General features: G+C 53.0%; 6 protein-coding genes across 6 annotated transcripts; 5 read left to right on the top strand and 1 right to left on the bottom strand.

Moving 5' to 3' along the window:
* Nucleotides 1-448: 448 nt before the first annotated feature.
* POSPLADRAFT_1146071 (hypothetical protein) lies at nt 449-2,757 on the top strand (the record flags this gene model as incomplete). The annotated part of the gene is made up of 14 exons (XM_024485882.1): nt 449-638; nt 689-818; nt 873-1,061; nt 1,120-1,268; nt 1,324-1,439; nt 1,493-1,613; nt 1,671-1,684; nt 1,739-1,794; nt 1,854-1,984; nt 2,036-2,092; nt 2,159-2,183; nt 2,236-2,358; nt 2,415-2,556; nt 2,659-2,757. The coding sequence occupies 14 exons, from the start codon at nt 449-451 to the stop codon at nt 2,755-2,757; spliced, it is 1,542 nt and encodes a 513-aa protein (XP_024337709.1).
* Nucleotides 2,758-3,407: 650 nt separating this feature from the next.
* Nucleotides 3,408-5,739, bottom strand: POSPLADRAFT_1047232 (hypothetical protein; the record flags this gene model as incomplete). Its single annotated transcript, XM_024479234.1, has 14 exons — nt 3,408-3,490; nt 3,542-3,592; nt 3,799-3,927; nt 4,026-4,075; nt 4,128-4,216; nt 4,293-4,694; nt 4,751-4,809; nt 4,864-4,976; nt 5,034-5,114; nt 5,169-5,206; nt 5,258-5,304; nt 5,359-5,447; nt 5,493-5,540; nt 5,600-5,739. 14 exons carry the CDS (start codon nt 5,737-5,739, stop codon nt 3,408-3,410), a joined length of 1,419 nt encoding a protein of 472 aa, XP_024337708.1.
* Nucleotides 5,740-7,576: 1,837 nt separating this feature from the next.
* Nucleotides 7,577-12,069, top strand: POSPLADRAFT_1146128 (hypothetical protein; the record flags this gene model as incomplete). The annotated part of the gene is made up of 20 exons (XM_024485884.1): nt 7,577-7,598; nt 7,665-7,708; nt 7,762-8,170; nt 8,227-8,267; nt 8,310-8,336; nt 8,387-8,543; nt 8,626-8,815; nt 9,303-9,400; nt 9,603-9,641; nt 9,934-10,023; nt 10,113-10,162; nt 10,220-10,552; nt 10,606-10,696; nt 10,758-10,817; nt 10,872-10,949; nt 11,006-11,148; nt 11,207-11,274; nt 11,330-11,685; nt 11,742-11,858; nt 11,915-12,069. 20 exons carry the CDS (start codon nt 7,577-7,579, stop codon nt 12,067-12,069), a joined length of 2,568 nt encoding a protein of 855 aa, XP_024337707.1.
* Nucleotides 12,070-13,029: 960 nt separating this feature from the next.
* Nucleotides 13,030-14,852, top strand: POSPLADRAFT_1047230 (hypothetical protein; the record flags this gene model as incomplete). The annotated part of the gene is made up of 9 exons (XM_024479233.1): nt 13,030-13,050; nt 13,220-13,241; nt 13,285-13,350; nt 13,502-13,656; nt 13,747-13,860; nt 14,036-14,095; nt 14,159-14,246; nt 14,298-14,418; nt 14,558-14,852. 9 exons carry the CDS (start codon nt 13,030-13,032, stop codon nt 14,850-14,852), a joined length of 942 nt encoding a protein of 313 aa, XP_024337706.1.
* A 505-nt stretch (nt 14,853-15,357) lies between these two features.
* On the top strand, nt 15,358-15,671 carry POSPLADRAFT_1101459 (hypothetical protein; the record flags this gene model as incomplete). The annotated part of the gene is made up of 2 exons (XM_024483217.1): nt 15,358-15,495; nt 15,615-15,671. Coding segments are annotated over 2 exons (195 nt in total), but the record flags the coding sequence as incomplete, so codon positions are not given.
* Nucleotides 15,672-19,032: 3,361 nt separating this feature from the next.
* On the top strand, nt 19,033-20,235 carry POSPLADRAFT_1057855 (hypothetical protein; the record flags this gene model as incomplete). The annotated part of the gene is made up of 5 exons (XM_024480963.1): nt 19,033-19,162; nt 19,215-19,364; nt 19,422-19,493; nt 19,547-19,642; nt 19,700-20,235. The coding sequence occupies 5 exons, from the start codon at nt 19,033-19,035 to the stop codon at nt 20,233-20,235; spliced, it is 984 nt and encodes a 327-aa protein (XP_024337704.1).
* Between the last annotated feature and the right edge of the window lie 3,186 nt (nt 20,236-23,421).

The following is a 23,421-nucleotide window of genomic DNA, read 5'->3' as shown; positions in this document are numbered from 1 at the left end:
AAACAACGTTGCGGAACGGGTGGCGAACTTTCGTCTCTTGTCTACTGTGACATCACGTGAAGACGCGTCTAAACGCGTCGCCCAATGGCGCGTCACCGTCCGAGTCTCTTCTACGCTTGCCACCAGGCCGTGTCTGAACTATTCCTGCCTGCTGATCGCTGAGGGCTCACGATGTTTGAACTACGACGGAATCTTGCAACAGATCATACGAGTGCTCATATCAATATCATGACGGTCACTGCGGCCGCTCGCAACATGTCTTGCGGGGATATGCATCATGCGGCCGCTTCTTGAATATGCACTTCCTCTTTGTAATTGTGCCAACGTACATATGTTGCGCAATCCATTGCTCAATTCGATGGTATCCGGGGCCCCAGTACATATACATCGCCCGCTGTATCTTTACAACCTACTGACGGTTCTTCGTGAGCTTCTCTAACCGTGCAAGATGTCCGTGTCGCTGTCTTGGTTGCTTTTGGTTCCATTGGGCATCTTGTTCAAGATGTGGTACGACAAGAATGCGGGAGCAAGAAGATCACTTCCTCCCGGTCCGAAGGGTTGGCCTTTGCTAGGGAACGTCAACGACATTCCTGAAGTTGCCCCTTGGCTGGATTACGCGGACCTTGGCAAGATATATGGTACGTATGCTACTTATTAGCCATGCATGCATGTACTAATAATCCCTAAGGCGGTATCATCGGGTTGAAAGTCCTCAGCCAAAGTCTCGTTGTAGTCAATGATCTTAGTATCGCGCACGAACTACTTGACAAGTGCTCGAACATCACGTCAGATAGACCGGCAAATAAGTTGCTCGATTTGTGAGCATCTCCATTGCGGTAGCTTGTAAATGTGTACTCACCGTCGTGGTACAGCCTCGGATGGGAGTTCTCGCTTGTCATTCTGCGGTATGGCCAGCGGTGGAGGGATCAACGACGACTCTTCCGCCAGGCATTCCGGCCAGAAGCAGTGTATGGCTATCAACCAATTATAACACAGAAAGCTCGCCAACTCCTCTTGAACTTGTTGGACAACCCAGAGGGTTTCATAGATCATGCCAGGAAGTAAAACCTTGCCGACATGGTCGTTCACTCACCGAGACTTACGCATACACACTGGTAGCTATCCGGCCTCTATCGTCATGCGTCTGGTCTATGGCCACGAGATCGCTCCTCGTAACGACCGCCTTGTCTACCTTGCTGACAAGGCTGGAGAGATGGTTGAGTTGCTACTCCTTCCTGGCTTGGACCTCATCAAAGTGTTCCCCTTTCGTGAGTCCTATATCACTCATCAAGGCCACTTTCGGTGATGATAATTCACATGTAGTGCGTTTCCTCCCTGAATGGAACTTCTTAACCGGTTTCCCACGAAAGGCACGCATTTCTCGTGACATGGTCAAGGAAATGAGGGACGTCCCGTGGGATATGGTCCGTGATCAGATGGTATGTCCACTATATGTGACCCTTGTCAACTATAGATTCACAATTGCGACTAGACAGCGGGCACAGCGCCTTCGTCAATGTCGTCGGACCTCTTGGAAAGGAGCAGCAAGCTGGGAGGGGACATGTCGAAAGAGGAAGCCACCATCAAGGACACTGTCTCTATTGCCTTCGCAGGTGAGCTCATTTGGAGTCCATGTCAAGCACAACAATCGACTGAAGCACTATTTACAGCGGGCACGGATACGGTATGTGCTGACGTGCCACGCCATCTCACCTGCTCACCTCGAGTATATATGTAGACCGCGGCCACTCTGAAGACGTTCTTGCTCGCGATGGTCCTGTTTCCCGAGGTGCAGTACGTCACGGCACGCTTTAAGATCATGCGTCGGACCCTACAGCTCACATCGTGCGCAGGAAAAAGGCTCAGGAGCAGATCGACAATGTCGTTGGCCAACGCTTGCCGACATTCGACGACCGAGACTCGCTACCGTATGTGGATGCTATCTATCAAGAGACGCAGCGATGGCACCCTGCTGTCCTCCTCGGTATGGAAATGATCTACTGCTGTGGAGTATATCTTGTTGATATCCTCTTAGGTTTTCCGCATGTTTCTACTGAGGACTGTTCGTACAAGGAATGGTTCTTACCGAAAGGTCCGTCTACGTGCCTTAGCGATGATACCGTGTCATTGACCTGTGCTTCTATATCGTCCCTCACAGGCACAGTGATCTTGCCGAACATCTGGTGCGTCGTTCACGCATAACCCACGTGGATTTTGATCTGAAGATGACATCAGGGCCATGTCTCGCAACGCGGAGCAATACCCTGAGCCAGAGGAGTTCCGGCCAGAGCGGTATCTGACACCGAGTGGCGACCGCACAGAAGAGAGCTCAGAGTTTACTTTTGGTTTCGGACGTCGGTGCGTGCCCTTGTATTCTCCCTCATCGGTGGCACGATCCTGAACTGGTAATCAAGCATTTGCCCGGGACGACATGCCGCCGATGCGTCTTTGTGGCTCGCCATCAGCAGCATCCTCGCCATGTTCTCCATCGAGAAAGCCAAGGACGAGAACGGCAAGGAGATCCCCATCCCGGGCGACTATGGTGGCCATGGGCTCGTCAGGTACGTCCATTCAGTAGTCTCCACAGTCACAGCGACCAACTGACCATATCTCGTCGCAGCCACGGTATGTTTGGAAGCGGCAGATTCATCCGCCTAGTTGCCTCACTCACGATCTGACTTTGCAGTCGTTCCGTACAAATGTGTTTTCCGCCCTCGCTTCGAGGGTGCAGAGCAGTTAATCCGTAGCTCCAAGTGAGGCAGACAACCAGCCGTATCGATTATGGGACGGGATGGGTCGGAGCCTGCTCTGTGGTGCTGTGGTCTCTAAGAATTCATATGCTCCACATTTGTAATATTACGCTCTGCAGGTGGAATGTCCGGTAATTATTTAGAGAGATGTTGTGTCCATTATATTATGTAGCCGTGCAGCTTTCATGCAAAGTCATTAGACAAACCTTCGAAACTGTTGATTTAAGACTGAGGTCATCATAGCTACTCTCGACGAAGTCCGCAGAAATATGCACTCACAAAAATCAGTATGTCTTGAGCGGTCTTGTTTTGTTCCACTCAACATGCCGTTCGCTGTTACCCGTGCTGAGAAGCAGCACGTGTCTTTCCTCGAAGTGCCATGCCATGCGTTTGCGTATACTATGCTACACAGGAGATTACGACAGTCCTCCTATAGATACAATGCTGGACACCAAGATAAGAAAAGCCGACAACGACAAATGGCAAACCATCCAACAGCAGCCATCGAACGGAAAAATGATAGATAGCCACAGCAACTGATAAATGGCTAGTGGCCGAAACTTTACGACAACCATCCCTTGTAGGTATCGACTATTATACGCGGCACTGTCATCCTCCAGCGCGGCCGCGGACGTACGGACGTATTAAGAGAGACTATCAATACTTGCTCCTTTGGCGCAGCTGCTCTCCGCGGAAGTAGAGGTAGATCGGGAACGGGATGCCGATGACGATGGCCAATCCTGCAGATAGGGTCAGCGGTATCTCCTGTGGTATCCAAGAAAAGCACCGACCGGCGAGCAACGAGTTTCCAGGCCCGTCTCCCAAGGCAGCGTACATGGGACCTAAGAGTCAACGACGGCCGTGAGCAACTCGTATGGCGATGGGACGCTTATATGACGTACCAGCAAAGAGCGGGAACCCGAAGCCGAAAAGACTCCTGTCGATTTATCAGTCTTACCCTTCGTCATGTCCGCAGCCCAGCGAATTGACATACCTAAGGACCTGATCAGATGAATCACGTCAGTCGACGGCACGGAAATCGGCGGACAGGAAGTGCTTACCGAGGACGCCGCCAGCGCGCTTGCAGCGAACTCAAATGCGTCGACGAGGTAGAGCTGTATGGAGAGGTACGCCATCATGAGGCCGAGGCCAAAGATCCCTATGCCAACGTCAGTTCCTTGCGCCCACAACACACCACGAGGCCAGCGCGGCGTACCTGTACCAATGATCTATGGCGCATTCATTACTACGGCCCGAGAGCAGCGAGCAGATGACGTACCGGCATGATCCACTGGATCCTCGCCTGGGCCGACCAACCGTACCAGCTGTGGAACCACTCAGCGCCCCGACGCAGCACGGTTATGAAGAGGCACGCACAAGAGGCCGATGGGCACGAAGAACGAGCACAGGATCAGCGACGGAATGCGCATCTCGGGCTTCCCAACACCACCATTCTTCTTCGCGAGCTACACATGGCGCATAAGCACAAGCACCGCCACACACGCGCGCTCAGACTTCACAGCGCACAACCCAAACACTTACATATTGGTACATCTCGTTCCCGTACTTCGCGCCCACGAAGCTGCCGACGATGAACCCGACGCCGAGCCCGAGGTAGCACAGGCCCCCGATGCCGGGCCCGAACCCGTACACGGCGGAGAACAGCGCCGGGAAGGTCGCGAACATCAGGTAGTACGTGCCGTAGATGAACGCCAGGTACATGGACAGCATGAGGCAGATGGGCGAGCGCGTGAGCAGGATCGCGGGCCGCGTGAGGTTGATCCAGAGCAGCGCCAGCTTGTCGCGCCACGAGCCCTGCGCGATCGACTCCTTCGGCCCAAGCGCGTCCTCCGCGCTGCGGTTCTTGCGCGCGAGGCGGAGCTTAATCACGGGTGCGTACGACTCTCTGAGGAACGGAATCCCGATCACAGACGCGACCCCGCACTGTTCAATGCAGAGCGAGTGAGCGCAGGAATTGTGGCGGAAAAGACGTGACTGACCACTGCAGCGATGATGACGAAGACCCATTTGAAGCCTATAGTCTGGGTAACGAATCCACCTGGAATGAGTTCATGAGTAGGGGCACATCGGCGGTAATCAGAAATGTCCCGACCTGCGATTGGACCAACGGTCGGGCCAACGAGTGGACCCATGGCGAGAATGGCCATAGCGGATCCTCGGTCCGCCGGCGCGAAGATATCGGAAACCACTGAGCCACCGATTCCTCTGCAGTGGGGTGTCAGCTCTTCATATTGAAGCGTAGCAGTGCGATCAGGAACCCACACGGAGGCGGACCCGCCCCAGCCAGCCAGGAAACGGAATCCAATCAATGCTCCAGTATTCGGGGCGAACGCACAGCCGATGCTACGCATTTATCCCTGTCAGCTGGAATCCTAAATACTTTTGCGGATGACGCACTTGGCACCAAGAAGTAAAATATTGGACAGGTGCAGTACCTATGGCCTTTATGAACGACTATATGCGTGGAATTGGACGGAGAGACCCACCCAGGCTCTGCCGTACATCTCGCTCAGAGGCCCGAAGAAGAGCGGCCCTAAACAAAACATAAGCCTGAAATCTCGAATAAAACTGAGCAAGATGCGCGCACCTATTGCGAAGGAGAGGAGGAAAATGGAAAGGGTCAACGCCTGTATCGTCGAGCTCGTGATTCCGTAGTGTGTCGAGATATCTGGAAGACTACGAGCAGATTAGACGAGTATATGCAGCTTGTGAGGTTCATACCTAGGCGCCATCATCGACGAGCTCAGAGGGGACACAAACGAGTAGAAGCTGAATTTTTCTCCTAGTCAATGGGACTCTCTGGGGGCAGCATCGAGCAGCAGACCGACCTGACTATGATGACGCAGATCCATTTCCGCGTCGAAGACCAGTTGCGCGGGTTCGCGATGTCAAACTCCCATTCGTCTACCGACTCTTTCTTGACGTCGGAGAACGTCACCTCGCCGTTGCCATTATCCGGCATGCCCATCTGCTGCAGCGTCAAGTCGCTCGCTACCGCCATGGATTGTGTCCCGTTGACGCTCTGGGGCTGCAGCGTCGTCTCGCTGCCGACGTCCAAGAGGGTCCTTGTCCCTCTGCGGCCAGCAGGGTGCAGACTCATCTCGCTTGCCACCTCCCTGAGGGCTCTTGATTCGTTACCGCTGATTGGCTGCAGACTCATCGCGCTCGCCACTCCTCTGAGAGTCCTCGGTTCAGGGCCGGTCAGCTCGTGCGGCGAGACGTCACCGTCCACCGCTGGGGGGTCTGAGTCTATTGGAGAGGACATCTATGCAGTAAATAGCAAATATAGAGGGTTGAAAACGTGTAGATTGGGCAGCAGGAAAATACGCGGCTCGAGGATTAAAAACGGCAAGAAGACTGGCAAGAACGGCTGAGATAGAAGGAAGAGAGCCGGTTATGAATGAATGAAGGAGCGTGGAACGGAGGGCGGGCAGGCGCGCTGCTTTAGCCAGCAGCTGGGGGCCTGCAAATAGTTCGGGAGTCAGCGCGAGGGGTACGGACGCGAAGCGAGCTTGTGAGAGCGCCAGTAAGATTGAATGAGTAAATCCTCCAGGGACCGCGCTCAATACAGTGAAGGGAAGCCGCCGAGATGTCAACGTTGATAGTGGGGCAAGGTAGGGTCCGACTAGTATCATGAACGCATCGGATATCAATGAGACCAGGAGCTGTACACTCCAACCGCAGCTCAGCACGTATGCCATCGCCAGCGCCGCCGCAGAGGCATGCCCAAAGGACAAGCCAGTCCCTGCTGATAGCTCCGTGGTCAGTTGGGTGCGTTTGGTAGACCTGACACCTGAGAGAATGAAACGTGACGGTTTGCCGCCTCGCGTATCGTATGTCACCGTACTTCTGTGATAGAGGTGCGATTAATGCCCGGATGTGGCGTGAGACGGCTACTGACGATGCAAGTGACAGGCGGCCGTCGACGACTCTATGTGGTAACAAGAAATGGTCCCTCGCACTGCACTAGGAACTCCTGTTTCAGAAACAAAAAGTAAGGTTCAACGAGGACTGTGATTTGGATTATCTTATAATGTGTCGTTCACCCAGCCGGTTTGGCTTCTTGAGCAAGAAGGAAGGCCATTACAAGTGTAGAAGAGATGCAGCGTTTGAAGATGAAGAATGCCGCCAGGGTAGTTGAACGTATTTGGTTTCTGATCCAATCAGTCAATATTGTCAATTGTTGTGGTTTGCGGCCGTCGACAACCTAATTTGGAAGTCACCCTCTTCCGAGTTCTTGCTTGACTCTGGTGCCCAAACAGATGTGTGGTATACAGAGCATATTTGCATGCTCTGTATTGACCACTCGAGACCTCTGAGAACGTCGGCTTTGAACATGTTATGATCAGTCCGTTTGTGACCGTACGTGTCTTGGTTTCGATTGGATTCAGACATAGCGCGCCAAATGTCACCGAAAACAATACAATTGGCACCACCGTCATGTGTCTTTACTCATGAGCGGGCCTGTGCGTCGCCTTCGGCTTGCCAGTGGTAGGCCCAGCGACTGACCTTCTCTTGTCCGATAGAGGAAGGCCGTTACCTTCGCGCAATCCTTTACATAAAAAGATCCAGCGCTCCCCCTTTTTGCGGCCGTTGTACACCAGAGGCTCCTGTGTCACGGAAGCTATCCCGTACGTTCAAGAATCGGACTGAAGAATTGCAATGACTGATATCGGATTTGTTATGCTCACTCATGCGGTGCAGAAACTCAGATAAGACAAACGCATTTGCGTCGAGACCGGGCAGACGTCGACGCCGCACCTTCCTGAAGCCATCCCCCAACCCCCTCAGCTAAAAGTCTAACCATGAGTCCCGCGGTCTGGTTCAGTACGTCTTTCCAAACTATGTGCTTGCATGCAGGACACTAAACTGATCGTCTCGTGCGCCCTACAGTCACCGGTGCATCCTCTGGCATGGGCCGTGCCATGACAGAAGTGGTGAGTCCCGCGCTCCCTCGCATCGTCAACGAACGTCCTACAGCCCGGTCCAGGTGCTCGAAAACGGCGACATCGCGGTCGCCACCCTGCGCAAGCCCGAGGTGCTCAGCGAGCTCGCAGCGCGCTACCCCAAGGACCGCCTGCTCACCGTCAAGCTCGACGTGACGCAGCCGTCCGACATCGCCGCGGCCTTCGAGACCGCGCGCGCGGCGTTCGGGCGCATCGACATCGTGTTCAACAACGCGGGGTACGCGATCCTCGGCGAGATCGAGAGCGTCCCGGACGATGTCGCGCGCAAGCTGTTCGAGACGAACTTCTGGGGCGCGATGGGCGTCGCGCGGGAGGCGGTGCGCTTTTTCCGCGAGGTGAACACCACACAGGGCGGCCACTTGATCAGCATCACGAGCATGCTGTCTGTCGCGACCAGTGGCGCCCTGGGCTACTACACCGCGAGCAAGCATGGTGCGTCTCAACACTAGCTTTACTTTGCGTGTGCGCTGACATTCCACACGGGACAGCGGTCGAGGCAGGGCTTGAATGTCTCGCAAAGGCACGCAGCGTCTATCCCCCTTGTGTCGCTTCTTACTGACGTCTTGAGCAGGAGATGGATCCCAAGTGGAACATCAAGGTTGGCTGACCTGCGTCTCGCCGCTGCACGCGCGCTCACGATCTGCCTAGATCACCAATGTCCTCCCTGGCGGCTTCGCCACGCGCGGCTCGCAGCCCGAGTCCCTCGTGCAGACGGAGCTGCACCCCGCGTACAAGGAGCAGGCGACCGTGAAGCACCTCCGCGCATACATCCCGAACGCGCCCCTTCCCGGCGACACGCACAAGGGTACGTTGCTGGCTGCTGCACAGCTCTAAACTGTGTTCGTCTTCCGATTCCGCGCGTGCTCTGACGTTGCCCCGACCGACAGCGATGCGGGCGATCTACCACCAGATCGCGCAGAACCCGAACCCGCCGGTGCGCGTGCCCCTCGGCAAGGACGCGATCATCGGCTTCCGCGCGGTCGCGAAGGGGATGGTGGACGACGCGGACAAGAACGAGGCGCTCTCGGCGGACCTGCTGATCGAGGGCAAGGAGCTCATGACGCACTTGGACAAGCAGTGAGCGGGCGTGTAAGGGACATGGTCCGTTTGTGCGCTTTTGTGGCCTGCGCCCGAAAGTACATAGGGCTACTTGTATTCTGTCATCAATGAAGTATTTTGTGAAACTCGCATTCCGCGTCGGATGGGCTCTTTTGCAGGCAAGGCTCCCAACGTATCAGGCGTCGAATGGCTGAGACTCAGGGGAAGGTAGCTCGAGGGCCGTCCTTTACAGCTACAACCCTGTCTGCGCACCATGTCGCTGCCTCCTTGAGGCCTTCGTGGGCTCAGGTCTCTAATACCAACATCCTACAATAACGGTAGACCTCCCCTCGCAGATCATACCTGGGGGTAGGGTGAGGCAGAAGCTCACAGTAGGAGTCGGTAATGATGCAGAGGCGGTGTGCGGCTAATCGGAGATATGATACCAAATAAGGACTACTGAGGTAGACACTCGCTGTAACCTCCTCTCGCCGTCATGCATACTACATATGACTGCCGCGAACAGGTCGAGATCTGCGGGAGATGAATCGATGAAGATTCGTCACCCCGAGGTGCCGAGTGTTGCCATGTTCCATGCCGTCTATCTGCAGCTTTGCGAGGAAGGTCGAATGTCGCCGGCTTTGCTGCAAAGGAGTCGAATTGACGTGTGAAACCAGCATCGTGGCGCACGCCGATGTTCACAAGGACATCACGTTGTGGAGCCTTGTTCACATATCTGCTTCTCCGAGCCACTCATCAGCGCGTACCGCAAAATGGACAGGCGAAAGTGATGATCGGGGATACTAGTACTATTATACCCGTCCAGATTGCCGCCAGGTACCCGACCCGACGCAGCGCACAATCCGTAAGTGCTCCACAACGACATTAGACAGATCTCGCGCGCACGGCAACAAACTCAGGCTGCGGACAGATCAACAGCCAACTTGTCGGTCTTGCTCGCACAGTGGGGTGCATGCGGAGTCGCTCATTGCGGTACACGCCGTTTTGTTCTCATAAATCCGAGATGGCTGTGTTGCAGAGTGGCGGGGCCTCGCTTGTGGCAGTGCCGACGGCTGAATGACAACTCATCATCGTGAGTGCTGCGGTTCAGTATACGGCCGCTCACCATTTCTATATTTTCGGCGGGATGTGAACAGTCGCGACGGCGATCGGACGTAGGGAAGTGACATATGCGGAGGCTGACCATCATGTTTCATGGGATCCTGTGCGAGCCGGCGGGAGCCTGGGTGCGTGCGGACGATCGTATAAGGGCTGCAGGACGTACTCGACGTTCTGCACGCTATTATGTATTCCCTTCTTCTGCTTTCTACTTTAGCTCTTTCATCTTCGGTGCGCGCTTCCACCCAGTCACTGGCCGACCAATGCGTAAGTTCAATTCCGAATATAATCGAATATTGGAGGACTTACTGTGTATGTTTATAGTGTGTCAGTATCCAGGAGGCTTTGCCCAGCGCCGTCTTCTATTCTAATAATTCGGCTTATGTTGAAGAAGAGAGCACGTATTATTCCGCACAACAGGCCGCTTTGACCCCGGCATGCCGTGTCGCCCCGACTTCATCGGATGATGTCTCGCAGATCATGAAGGTGGCTATTAGCACGGGTTGTTTGTTCGCTGTGCGCTCTGGCGGGCACATGAACTGGAACGGATCGTCGAATATCGACGCGTCCGGGTTCACGATCGACATGGAGCAGATGAGCACGGTCTCCCTGGCCTCAGACCAGAAGACCGCCACAGCGCAGTCCGGCGCTGCATGGGTATGTGCCTCCACTCTCCGTTGAGAATCTTGTTGAAGAGCGGAAACCCCTAGTCCAAGGTATATGACCTACTGACCCCGCTCAACTTGACGGTCGTTGGGGGCCGTGCTTCAACAGTCGGCGTGGGAGGGTTCCTCGTGGCTGGTAAACATACATCCTAGATGGGTGTCGCATCGAGGATCGCTGATGTGGTCCTGATTTGCAGGTGGTATCAGCTTCTTGAGTTATCAGCACGGCCTGGCGAACAATTACATCGCACAATACGGTGTGTTGGGAAGCACATCCTGCTCACTTTGCATGCTCTAACGCCGTTTCTCAGAGATCGTCCTGGCCAATGGCACAATTGTAAACGCTTCTGCGACCGAGAACACCGATCTCTATTGGGCGATGGGTCTCGGTAAGCCCCAGCTATTCACTGAATCGGCGCATGACTGACTTTGAATGTTTGTCCAGGCTCCACGAACTACGGTATCGTCACCAGTTACATCTTGGAGACCTTCCCTCTGGATGGCATGTGGGGCGGAACCGTTGGCCTCAACATTTCCCAGGCGCCGGAAGTGATGGACTATTTGGCCAACTTCACGCTGAAGCTGAATGTGAGTCCCGTGTATTTGTGATTCTTGAGCGCCTGCCCTAATTCGCGACGTACCTCAGGACGACCCCGAGGGCTTGTCGGCGGTCACTTTGGCTTGGAACCCCGATGTGCAGGATTACGATCTATTGTAGGCTCAGCTATTCGTGATCCTGTCCTTGTGGTGCTGATATCTCGTTTGCCAGTATTTCCAACGCGTATCTTCATCCAGAGAGCTTCCCTCCTTTGTTTTCCGGCCTGGAAGAATTTGTGCCGTCAGCAACGACCAACACGCTTGCGGTTACTAACATCACCTCTTTAACTGCTGCATTTGCCGCCGGGGACCCTTCGGGCTTCCGGACTAACTGGTGGACCCTGACCTTCGATGCCGATGCTCAAATAGTTCTCGACGTGTTTGATTACGGCAAGCAGCTCTTTGCGGATCTGGTGACCACCAACGGCACGCAATGGAGCCTTGACATCCAGCCTATCGACCAGAAGTTCATCCAGGCTACCCAGGCTGGAAACAACCCTTCGGGACTGTCTGGCGATAACCTGTTCCGTATGTGATTCTCCAGGTGCAATCGCAGAACCCGTGCTTATGCTGTTCGCTGTCAGTCATCCTGGAGCATGTCATTTGGACCGACCCCTCGCTTGACGATGAGGTCCATTCCAAGGCACAGCAATTTCTGGACTACGCGCAGAATCTGGCCAGCCAACGCGGAGTGCTCAACCGTAAGTCCGCCTCCTCGGTCTCGCGTGTGGATCATGTGTCCTGACTTGCTCGATAGAATGGTTGTACCTCAACTATGCGGACGGAAGCCAGCCGATCTACGAGCAGATCGGCGACTCGAACCTGGAGCGTCTGCAGCAGGCAAAGAGTGCATACGACCCGAGTAACCTCCTGGGACAGCTGTGGAGGGGAGGGTTCAAGTTGCCGCAATAGTGGCAGCATCTCAGGCGTGTTTTATTTATTCTACATCGTCATTGGCACAATCATTAGACCGCATATTTATTAATCTATTACTTACAATGTATTATACGGCTGAATGAGAAGACCTCGTTTCAAGTGAAGCCGAGAGATGATCGGTGAGCTGTAGAATTGGAGATGGTAGACGTTTAGGGAAAGCAATGATTATTTGAAAGCGCTCGTGACACCGGGCGCTACTTCCAAATTGACTCCCGACTCCGTGATGATACTCCTCCATTTTCATTCCAACTGTAGGTATGCATCGGACCCTTACACTTACAGTTCATTCATGTCTTGGCGGGCGTACTCCAGGGTCCCCAGTGCCAGAGTTCCGTGCAGCCATGCCAGCAAGAATTTGCTCTTCCATCAGCATATGGTTGCTTGTCGCTGGTAGTCAACACGGGCTGACTAGTCTACAGATGTCGACCCAATACTCCTGCGAGTATGTCAATCAAATCCGGCCTCTGCCAAGTGCGGCACGACTATAGGCCACATGGAGTCTATGACGCGTTTTTCTTGCGGCGCCCTGCGGACGGCGACCGCTGTGATGGCTTGTCTTAAACGTCAAGCCAAGTCAGTGACCTTCTGCTTGAGTGTTAGGGTGCTGTCCCGTCTTTGATATGCATAGAAGCCCCGTTCGGACTGTCTGTGGCAATTGTGACTCACGTGTATCATATTTACGCATGATCTTTGACAGGCGTGTGGTCAATCGAACATGATGTGGCCATTGCTCTTCGGCGTTCGTTGCCTCAGCCTGTGCGAAATTACCCGGACCTCGCAGACTGCTTCGCTATCAAATCTGATCGAAGCTGTTCTCCGCTCCCCACTGAGAGCGGCGCGATGGCAGTCCGAGGTTTGAGGCGTTCAATGGGCGGAACTTTAACAACATCACGATGATAACCGGCGGTCTCGTCCGGCGGGCAGGCATTGCGAATGATGCATTCTGAAAAGCTTAAGGTGAGATCTAGGGTGTGACTCCCGTGGTGTACTCCTGTCCTGGCTACCAACATGAGTGCCAACTGCCCCAGTGGCGCGGCCCAAAGCAGTTCTTGTCCCACTGTATCTATGTGAGACTTATATTCTGAACTGGCTCTCATACTTATGACCTCATATATTATACCACCAGAACCGGGCCTTACGGACCTCTTGTGCGTCGTACAAGATATCCTAATTGCCAAGATTAGCTTATAGTATGGATCCAGTTGGTCGGCTCATTCTTCAACTGGGGTCTCCAAGGACTGCTCTTCCTTCAGCTATGTAAGTAAGCTGGCCGCAGTCTCTACTAAAGTCACCAACATAAGCCTAGATCTCTATTATGTTTTATTCCCTGACGATACGCTTCCGTTGAAGCTGTTTGGTAAGCGCTTGTGGTATGTTACTGGCATAAGCTCATTGCCTTCATGCTCAGTCTATCTCACCTTTCTTGCGGAGCTCCTCCAGACAATCTTTCAATCTGCCGGTGTATATGCTCAACTGATCATTGTCTATCTGCCGCCCGGCGACGCGACGTTGGATCTTCTGACGTACGGGATGCCGATTATGTCTGTGATCATCTCTGTCGCGGTGCAACTGTTCTACGCGTGGCGAATTCATATCATCTCGGGGAAACGGCTTGGCTACCTCGCTATCATGATTGCTCTGGTGCGCAACTAGCTCCCGATACTAAATCAAAACATGACGCTCATTGCAAGCGTTGGGCAGCTCTCGCTCGGCCAAGCGACTGCCGGTCTCATAAGCACGGTCATGAGCGGGAGCCAGTCAGGTTCAGTGCGTAGAAACTTGTCCACTCTTGCATATACGCCGGCATCCTGAGACCAGACCATGAACAAGTTCTCAGCAGACTATGATGACGTATTCATAGAACATTGGGAAGTATCAGCAACTCCTATCATAGTCCGTGACACATGCTATCCATCAGAATTACCTCTGAACAACTGAACAGGTTTGGCTTAGTGGGAGTGCGTTGGTGGACATCATTATTGCAATTTCCATGGCGCTTCTGGTGAGCATATTCTCTACTCCTCATCCCTATTCACTCTTGTTTACGATGCATTGTGCGAGCTAGCTTCATCGCCACAAGACTGGCCACGGACATACAGACGCGCTACTCAATCGTCTTATCGTGTATGTAGTGGAAAGCGGCGCTGTTACTGGTACATTTTACCGGCGTTCTTGATGAGCCAAATCTAACTGTTCACTTTCAGCTAGCGTTGCTGTCCTTGCACTTGTGTTCTTTATACGTGACAAGGTAGTGCTACAACGTTACGAGGACAAGTACAAAGGGGTACAGGGTCCTGCGTTGCCCATCCTTCTGTGCGATTTGCCGTGCGTACTGCCTCATACTCCGCGCCTGAGCAGATATCCTGACGTCGAAATATTCACATACACAGACTTGTCATGCTGTCGAAGCTGTGCGCTGCATAGTATTTCTGCGGGTTCGATCGATGCTGACTATGTCGTCCAGATACGCCAACGCCGCATTCATCAGTCTGAACAATCGCAAACGCCTGCGTACCAGCCCGACCAGTACTCGCATGACGCTGACCATGGAGTCCCACGAGATGCGCGATCAGTTGGCCTCTGGCGAGCTTCGTGTGGCGCCCCACGATCTGCAGAGCAAGGGCACTGGATCGGTCAACTACCCCCCTCAGAGCCCGCTGGTGATCAACGTACATAGGGAGGTCGCTACTGCGCGGTTCGGCGACGATGCATCTGTTGTGGATGTGAAGTTTAGGGAACGGGGCTCAGATACTGTGTGACACAGGTAGTTTAGGGGGACCAGGTAGAGCGCGTTAGACGTCAGAGTGCGTTTTGCCTTCACGTATACGCCCCCCGCCCCCCCGGAAATGTGTGTCCGACGTACTTCACGGCTTGTAATAGTAAACAGTCATTTGGTCATAACTTTCATTGAGTCGACACTGCAGGGTGTATCAAGAGATACCTCTATTTTGTTCGTCGCTCAGGATCGCATGAAGAAACGTCGTGATTCTGGGCCGACAGTAGCCTGCTACGCTCATCGTGGGCAAATAGGATGATTGATTGAGCACGAATGAGCACGGATGCTTATAGCGATCGCGTAGGAATGATACAGCAAAACCAATATTGTGTTAAAGTTCGTCCGAGACCCGAGGCGAGAACGATCGACGAAGATATATCGCGTTTGTCTGAGCTCTGTCAAACGCGTAAGGAACATACAGGATGGCTCGCGCAAAGTCTATGAGGTACTACAAACAACACCAAATACGATGGCGTGCGCTCGCCACAATTCCAAGTTCCAACATATTGATAGACCTCCCCTCGCAAAGTATACACACCGGCAAAGTGGGGCAGAAGCTCGCGGCAGGAATCGGCAGTGGTGCAGACACGTCGACGAGCGGCCGATGGGCTACGGAGGATCGTGAGGTAGACGCTTGCTGTAATCCCCTTGTCCTTTCGCCGTCATTATCAGTAATGGATTATATGTCCCTCTTCAGAAGGAATTCGGTGTATAAAACATGTCTGACTCCACGACTAATGATCAGATCAAGGAAGCTGCTGGTATCGCAGAGTCCATCGCTGTCTATCTTTGTTTGCAGAAGAAGAGCCTGAGACATACTATATATGGCCGCCGTGAACAACACTGAGATCTCTGAGGGATGAGGACACGTCACCCTCAAGGTGCCGAGCGCCGCTGTGCTCCATGCCGCCTATCTGTACTTTTTACGAGGGAGGTCTATCAATATTGGTTTTGCTGTAATAGTAAGATCATAATGATCAGATTCAAGATCGGCAGAGGACCTGTGCCAAACATCATGGAGTCAGTGCCGATCCGTCAATGGAGCCTGTTTTCGTTATATGAGGCCGTCACCCACGTCGAGGCGACAGCCTATCATGGAGACTGTGCCACGTTCTATCGAATAATCACGAAGCTGACAGACTACGAAAGGAAAAGCCCATAGTTCCCCGGGTTGCACGGCGCATGATTCGCTCGCGCTGCGCAGATATTCTGACATTGAGATGCTCCTCAGAGACTATGACCATCACCGAGCCGTCTGCTGGCAGCATGAAGTGCCATCTAGTCCTTAAAATAAATACTGCGCGATATCCGGAAGACTGGATGATACCCTCAGCAGAGATCGCAAGGTACACCGATAGAAATTGGTAAGGGAATGTCGCCTTCTGCCATGGGTGTGTCAAAGCCAAGCGACCTTTTTCTGAGAATCTGAGAACGAGTTTAACTGCCTAGAAAAATACAAGAACGGCATGTTTATGGTATGTGATCCATCCGCGAGTATCAGCGAACTATGGCACTTTGAAGAGTCCTGCTTGAGATGAACGAGAGATCTTGTTCATACCTTGTGGTGAAGGGTTCACGCCCCCACAATCAAGCTGAAGGAACCTTTTTCGAGGAATTCAGCTCAGAGACCACGACGAACGGATCTAGGAGCATACTGTATTTGGAGCGACCGATCAACCGCATTCATAGACAACGGCGCAACAGTATGGGATGGTACCGTTTAGTCGACATATCCTGCACCAAGTGATATAGGCACCATTCGGAGTACTTAGCGCTGATGCTACTGTGTAAATCCAGGCGATTCCGCAGCAATCAGGCACCACATCCAAGCCCTCGCATTTAAATCTTCAGTGATATGACGTACCTGTCTCCTTGACTGTGGGGCGTCATTCAGCACTGATAAATCGCAGTCTCGCAGGTCTGTCAGCCCATTTGTCAGCACGTCTGTAAATTATAGGGTCTGTAAGCTTGATCATGCTTGTAGGCACCATGCTTATAGATTCGAGTGTCCCCATTGAGGAGGCTAAGCACCACTGAGCAGCTTGGCTAGCCACTAGGGCCCCTTGCGATTTTCCGTTGATCGCATGGCAGCATTATCAATCGTGTCGAGACTCCTTGTGCGGTGCACTTTGAAATCTCGCAGCAGCGAAATAACCGCCAGGCACATGAAGCACACCCTACACGGGCGAGACCCCGACTGCTTCGGCAGAGCTGCGACTGCGCATCGCGGGTACATCGGCATCATTTTGTGAGGATTGCAGCAGTATCGTGTCGGGTAGATCTTTCCTCGCTAGTATCTCAGTTGACGTTTTCTGTCATGCCGAGAGAAACGTCCTGCCGTGTATACAGTCTTGGTGCAAATGCAAACTCACCCTGTGATGGCGGTTGTACGTTGTGGGTGCAGGAAGAAGGCGGGAAGCGAGGGTCAGGGCCTTACAAGTCTTCGAGAGCGTGACAAGGTGGAGCAGATGCGATAGACTTCGGCTTCGGACCTAGTTATGGCAAGATCAATCTTGCATTATAGCGAGGCGTTTCCAACCTGGGAAATATGAAGCCGGCTGTAAGGAAGTGTAGATGATTTGGGTTTTGTGAGCCAAGTCAAGTATGATCATTTTCAGAAGATCTCGAGCTGCACATCAGCACTACGAGGAAGTGTCGGCCGGGGCGCAAGGCCGCCGCACGGGGCTAGTTGGTCGCATCAAACATCCGGCCAATGCACTCGTCCGCGGCCAGTGGCTCCCTACAAACATTGCAGTGTAGGTGTGCACGGACGCGAACGATACTCGTTTCAGTGATTGTATTCGGCCCCAGCCTAGCCCCGACGAAGCAACGACCATAACGAGCGCCAATTGTGGCGTTTTGTATGGTATGCGAGCCGAAATTAGGTTACCCGGATATTGAAGTTGTAGGAAAAAGAGGTCACTGCCACAGAGAAAAATGACACGTAGCTATGACAAGTTGAAATTTGGTTCTAAGCCCCGCTGAGGTCAATGATGAGCGTCCGGGAAGAGTCACACATTCCTATGCAGGACGGATGTAGTCCCAGCAACCGCGTTTCCCCATCCTTCAACGATAGACCACGACAGAGTCTCATGGGTTGAGTAACTCTGTTTATTTCAGCAGCACAGCCGAGATATTTAAAAAAGCAAGTCTACGAGGTGTCTCAGCTAAAGCGCCGAGGGATTACGGCTACTTCACACCCAACGGCCTCACGGCGGCGGGCAGACAATCTCCGTCTCCTAAAGTGACGCCAGCCAATCATGACGGCGCGGAGCTTGAATGTCTAAACTCAGTGCAAACAATCGGCCAAGGCGTGGTGGCGCGGCCGGCCGGGTGTATCGGCCACCGACCAGCACATGGCGACTGCAGCGTAAAGTTGAGGCCTACAACATCCATCAAGTCAATAAATCCTCTGTCACAGTGAGTACAACGAATGTTTCGACACCATTAAGGCTCGAATCTTGCCAAAGCATGTACTACTAATAGTAGTGGGCGGTGGCAAACCTTTTCTATTTTTGATACCGCGAGGATGACGTTAGCGGGGCTTGTGCCCCCGCAAAGACTCTAATCACAGCAGTCGCTTCATGTCTCCGTGGAGGGTCCTGATTTAGACCTTGGTCCGAAGAGGACGGTGCGACTCTGACCCTTCTCGCGCATCTCCATTGGATCGCGGGACACTGCCCACCATCCGCGCCCAACGGAGAAGGCGCTCTTCTCCACGCCGCAGCTTTCTTTCAATCTTAATCTGCCAAGAGGGCTTGGGCGTGCATCCGATGTAAGACTCTGACTGACATGTGTCAGTCGCACATAACACCGAGGGTGCACTTTGAGGCCCTAGCCTATCTGTGATGACAATGACAAGTTCGATTCTCACCGTCCTGGCGCTCATCAACGTGCCTGTCATCGCATCGCCCGTGCCGGATCGTAGGCTGGTATCGAGCGTAGGTTTGCAGAGATCTCTATAACCAAGACGACTGCAACTGGCCGCTCCGCGCAGTGCGGCTATGAACGAGCGCATCGGAGGTGAGGCTATCAATTCGTTGCGATGATCAAATCGGCTCCGCCGCTCTCATGCGTGGACAGGGTAGCCTGCAGTTTATTATACTGTCGCTTCGAGGCGTTGGCAGACCGTGATACTCACACTACGCACCAGCTTGATTAGCATGTCTTGCCTCAGCTTCCCTGTGGAAGAGCTTAGCCGCCTGCGCGTGTGCGTCCGGGTGCTCGCCTCTGGGGCGTTTTCCTTCAGCGTTCAACCATCGTTCGACATCGCCAATGGCTCACAGAATATGGGTGGGCGCTGTTTCAACGATCAAGGAACGAAGCGAAACTGACAATACACCAGGTGATCCCAATGCCTCTTGCTCCGTCGTCTTCGAGACGTCATCGGATGGGGAGGGACACACTTTGCAGGTCTACACGAAGAGCAACCATCCCCCTCCGATCGTACCACATCAAGAGCCTGCCAGCACGTCCTTCGCCCCCTATCCTGGAGGTCAGTTCAATGTGATTGTTGCTTTGAGATGCTGTCTAAATCGAGCGTGCATCTTAGGGAGCGTGACCGATCATAGTTCCAATGTTGCTCAAGAATTCGAGTTCAACAATTTTGACATGGCGCTGTCAGGTAGGAAATTGAGACTGGTGATTTTGCCCGTATGCTTAAGCGTACATCTCTAGACTTCGACTTCAGCAGCTTGGCACAAAGTAGTATTCCCTATGATTCTGCCGCCTTCGCGACCTCTTCACATTGTGAATGGCCCTCCTATGACCAATGTAAGCAATGCTTCTATCAAGTCTGCTCCTGACAGCTGACTGTCATGCTTGCATCAGTGACGGGTGAAAGACACCTTAATGATCATCCAAACTCATCGTCCACCAACATTCAGTTTGCGCCCAGCGATGCTCCCGCCATTGATCCTGACGCACCCGTTGCTTCCGGTTCTGGATCGCCACCAGAGGCGACTCAAACCCAGGGCGGCATCTTTTCAGACTCGTCAGACACAGCCAGTCCCGAATCATCCTCGCCGGAGACACCCGCAGACAGTCCCGAACCACCCCTTTCATCTGGACGGCGGAAGCGCACGCTCGCATGTCCGAAGTGCCCGCGCCACTTCTCGAATGAGTACACGCTTAAAGTGCACTCCCGCACCCACAAACCGAAGACGCCGAAGGCGCTGCCGTGTACGATGGGATGCAATGAACACTTCTCGCGCCAGCACGACCGACTCCGGCACGAGGTCGTGAAGCACAACAGGGTCTGTGAATGGGTGTGCACACATTGCAAGAAGTTCTTCTCGTCGGAGCGGACACTCTCCAACCACCTATGTCAGGCGCCGGGCGCACCGACACGTTGGGAGATCAACTAGGCTGTCGCTGCTGCCCTCTGTGCCCTTTGTGTTGTTTCATAGCTGCATAATTGCTTGCCCCATCATCATTGGTGTTTAGATTCCTTACTTATTCGCGTGTCAGATATCTCAAGGACAAGGTTCATGGCATTTGTATTGTAGAAGTCCCACGGACGGTTATCTATTATGTACTATATGATGATATGCGACCCGTAGATATCACGTGCGGTGCATAATATATCGGCGTAAATGCCGCATTCTCAGTAGTCTCCCGTAGGCAGACCATAAATACAGTGATCTTTCTTATATGGGGGCGACAATCATTATATATAGCGTTCTCAGGGCTGTAGGTTGTAAACAGTGGCGTTTTCGGCGCCCCAGCCGGCGGCATATGCATTAGGCGAGAGCTACGGGAGGAGCATGCAATAAGTTCGGATTACGTTGGGAATACATCGACGGAAAACCGGCGTACGAGGCAATCAAATTTTGAAATTTATTCATCAGGGTTGACAATTCCATCGCGGCGGACCTATACCACTTTTGCCAACGGCATTAAGTGGCACTCCCGCGGGAAAAAATGAAATAGCTACATGTTTCGTGTAGTTTGGGCCTTCATGAGACGCTTGTCAGACGAGTTCGCCGGCTACATGCCGATGAGAACAGCCTGAGCCCGGGTGCAATCTGCCGCTTTAAATAGTCACCCACGGAGGATGGTCTTAAATGAGACGGCGCAAACATACCTCCCATGCGATCACTGAGTTAAAATGACACACGCCACTGACGGTAAGATTAATCCGATCCGTCATCACTCGATAGCTGGTGATTAGTCTTCGGAGGAACCTTGCCATCAATTGTGGTGTCATGTTGGTGTCATGAGATAGGCGTTCCGCTGCTGAGCCACCTTGGCTGTGGTCGGTGCCGACAACTTGTCGCCCAGCGAACCTCTGCGGTGCCGAGCTCCTACACGTATCCTCCCGAGGCCCGAGATGCGCAGCATACTGACCGGCGCGGACCATGGCGACATCCACTCGGATTTCCGTAGATATTATCTAGCGCATGTGACAGCAAGCCCAATACTATCAGATACGGGGTTTTGCAAAACCCATCAATTTTGCAGAACTGCGTGATCTCCACCGCACACCATGAAAATTATAATTTGAATCATCGTATATGCTAGTAGGCACTGAGTATACGCCATGTGCAAGACCGATTGAGAAGACATGAACGTGAAGTGAAATGACGGCCTGCAGACTGTTCTTGAGGTGTTCTGCAAACATGTGATGAGCGAGATCCAGAGACACTCAGTGTATTTGTCAACGATCAGACACCAGATCCGTTATATTACAGCTCTGTGTGTTCTGGTACACCAGCCCGATTCACCCAGCAAGACATGGCTGGTGGGCGATGGTTGTTCTGTTTGAGCAAGCGTGACACTCGCCACTGTCAGCGTGATACGTTCACACTCCGCGCTCGATCATGGCACGATGCGGCAGCGCACTTGGCAGTCCTGCAACATCTGCCGAGCGGAGTTCAAATCTGTCGCTGTGACCCAGGCGTGATAGAATTTGCAGAACTACTGCAATGCGAGGCTTCGAATGCGGCATCTCGCTACCACTGGGTGTCCTTCGTGTATGAGCCCCAGCTTCATTCTGGGTACTCTTCCATGTAGTGACAACAATGCCTGAGTAAAATAACAATGATCCTTGTGGTGGCACAAGCAGAGCGAAGGGAACAATGCGTGAGTTTGCAAAACCCCGTATCTGATAGTAGACCTCACTCGCAAAAAGTACATATAGGCGGCATGGCGGCGCTCGGCACCTCGGGGGTGACGTACCTTCATCTCTCGGAGATCTGATCAAGCGAAAGTAGGGTTTTGCAGCGTACTATTGCGGTGTAGACTAGTGAGATATCTACGGCGGGCCCCGCAACCTTGACATAGGAAATTTGAGCGGTATGAAGCAAAGATCCGCTAGTATCGGGTTCATAATCGTGTGTTCGATGTGACGCGTCGGTGGCGTCGCGTTCTGAGAGTTGCAGTGGATTGCAGAACACGTGGGAACGCATCGGGGCGCTTATGTGGCGCTTGTAATCCTGCTCTGCGCCACTATCTGCCCGGCTCTGAGGCAACTGATCATTGATGAAATACCTCTGTCAAACGGCATGATATCGCTTGTAATGACCCACAATCCCGAAAACAGTAGCTGCTAGCACTTCGAGATGACTGGCTTACACTCCGTTAATCCCGTGAAATGACCTATCGTGCTCCAAGCTATATGCACACGTTGCGCTCTTGCACAAGGCTGTGACTGTAGTCTCGGCTGGACGAATAATGCTGCCCACATATCAGTGCGAGACGCGTCAAGCCACCTTTGTGATACAAGTCCTGTCAGCAATACACCAAGTGGCTGCTTGGCGGGTAGCGGAGAGTGTTTCAACACCGGAGCACGCACATTAGGACCTAACGGGCGACAAATGGTATCCGCATTGTGAAATGACCAAGGCGATCTCGGCCTCGATTAGGATTCCCCGAGGAAGTATCTGACGGACGGCATCAAGGGACTAGACGAATTCATCATCTCATCGCTCAGGCTTTAGCTACGCATGCACGGAGAACATACTGATACGGTCTGTGCTTCACAATCGGGATTTACGAGAATGACGGAAGCTTTCGGCCTTATTTTAACTCATCCTTAAGCGGGCGCCTTAGAAGGTAGGTCACACGCCTTCACGAATCTGTACACCATTATTGACTTTGATCGACGCTGTCAACCGTCGGCAACTCGATTCAATAATCTGCGGAATGTCAATTACTACTTCCGCCGAAAGGTGGTCGCGCGGTGGCTGTGTGACCACGATTCGATTCGGACTCAGAGTTGCTTGTTCGAGATTTTCCGCATGGGTCCGGGTGAAATAATGTGGATGGAAGCGTAAGTGATTGCACGAGTAAAGCTTTGCTACTTACAGAACCTGTCGCATGGTCGGACGACCTGAATTGGCGTGCTCCGGTTGCAGCAGCTGATTCATTGTGCAGTCTGTTCCGAGTAAATCGACTCGGAGCAGAGCAAAATGTTGACAAGACCATCCATCCGTCGCATAGCTTCGACATATTTCATGCGTCGTTCAGCAAGTCCATGACAGATCTGACTACCCACACCTTCCGAAGTCCTGGTGGAGTGTTTTTCAGGTCACAGCGCCCAGTTGTTTTGT

This window comes from Postia placenta, assembly GCF_002117355.1.
Source record: "Postia placenta MAD-698-R-SB12 unplaced genomic scaffold POSPLAscaffold_9, whole genome shotgun sequence".
NCBI lineage: Eukaryota > Fungi > Basidiomycota > Agaricomycetes > Polyporales > Adustoporiaceae > Rhodonia > Rhodonia placenta.
This window is presented reverse-complemented; position numbering and strand designations above follow the sequence as displayed.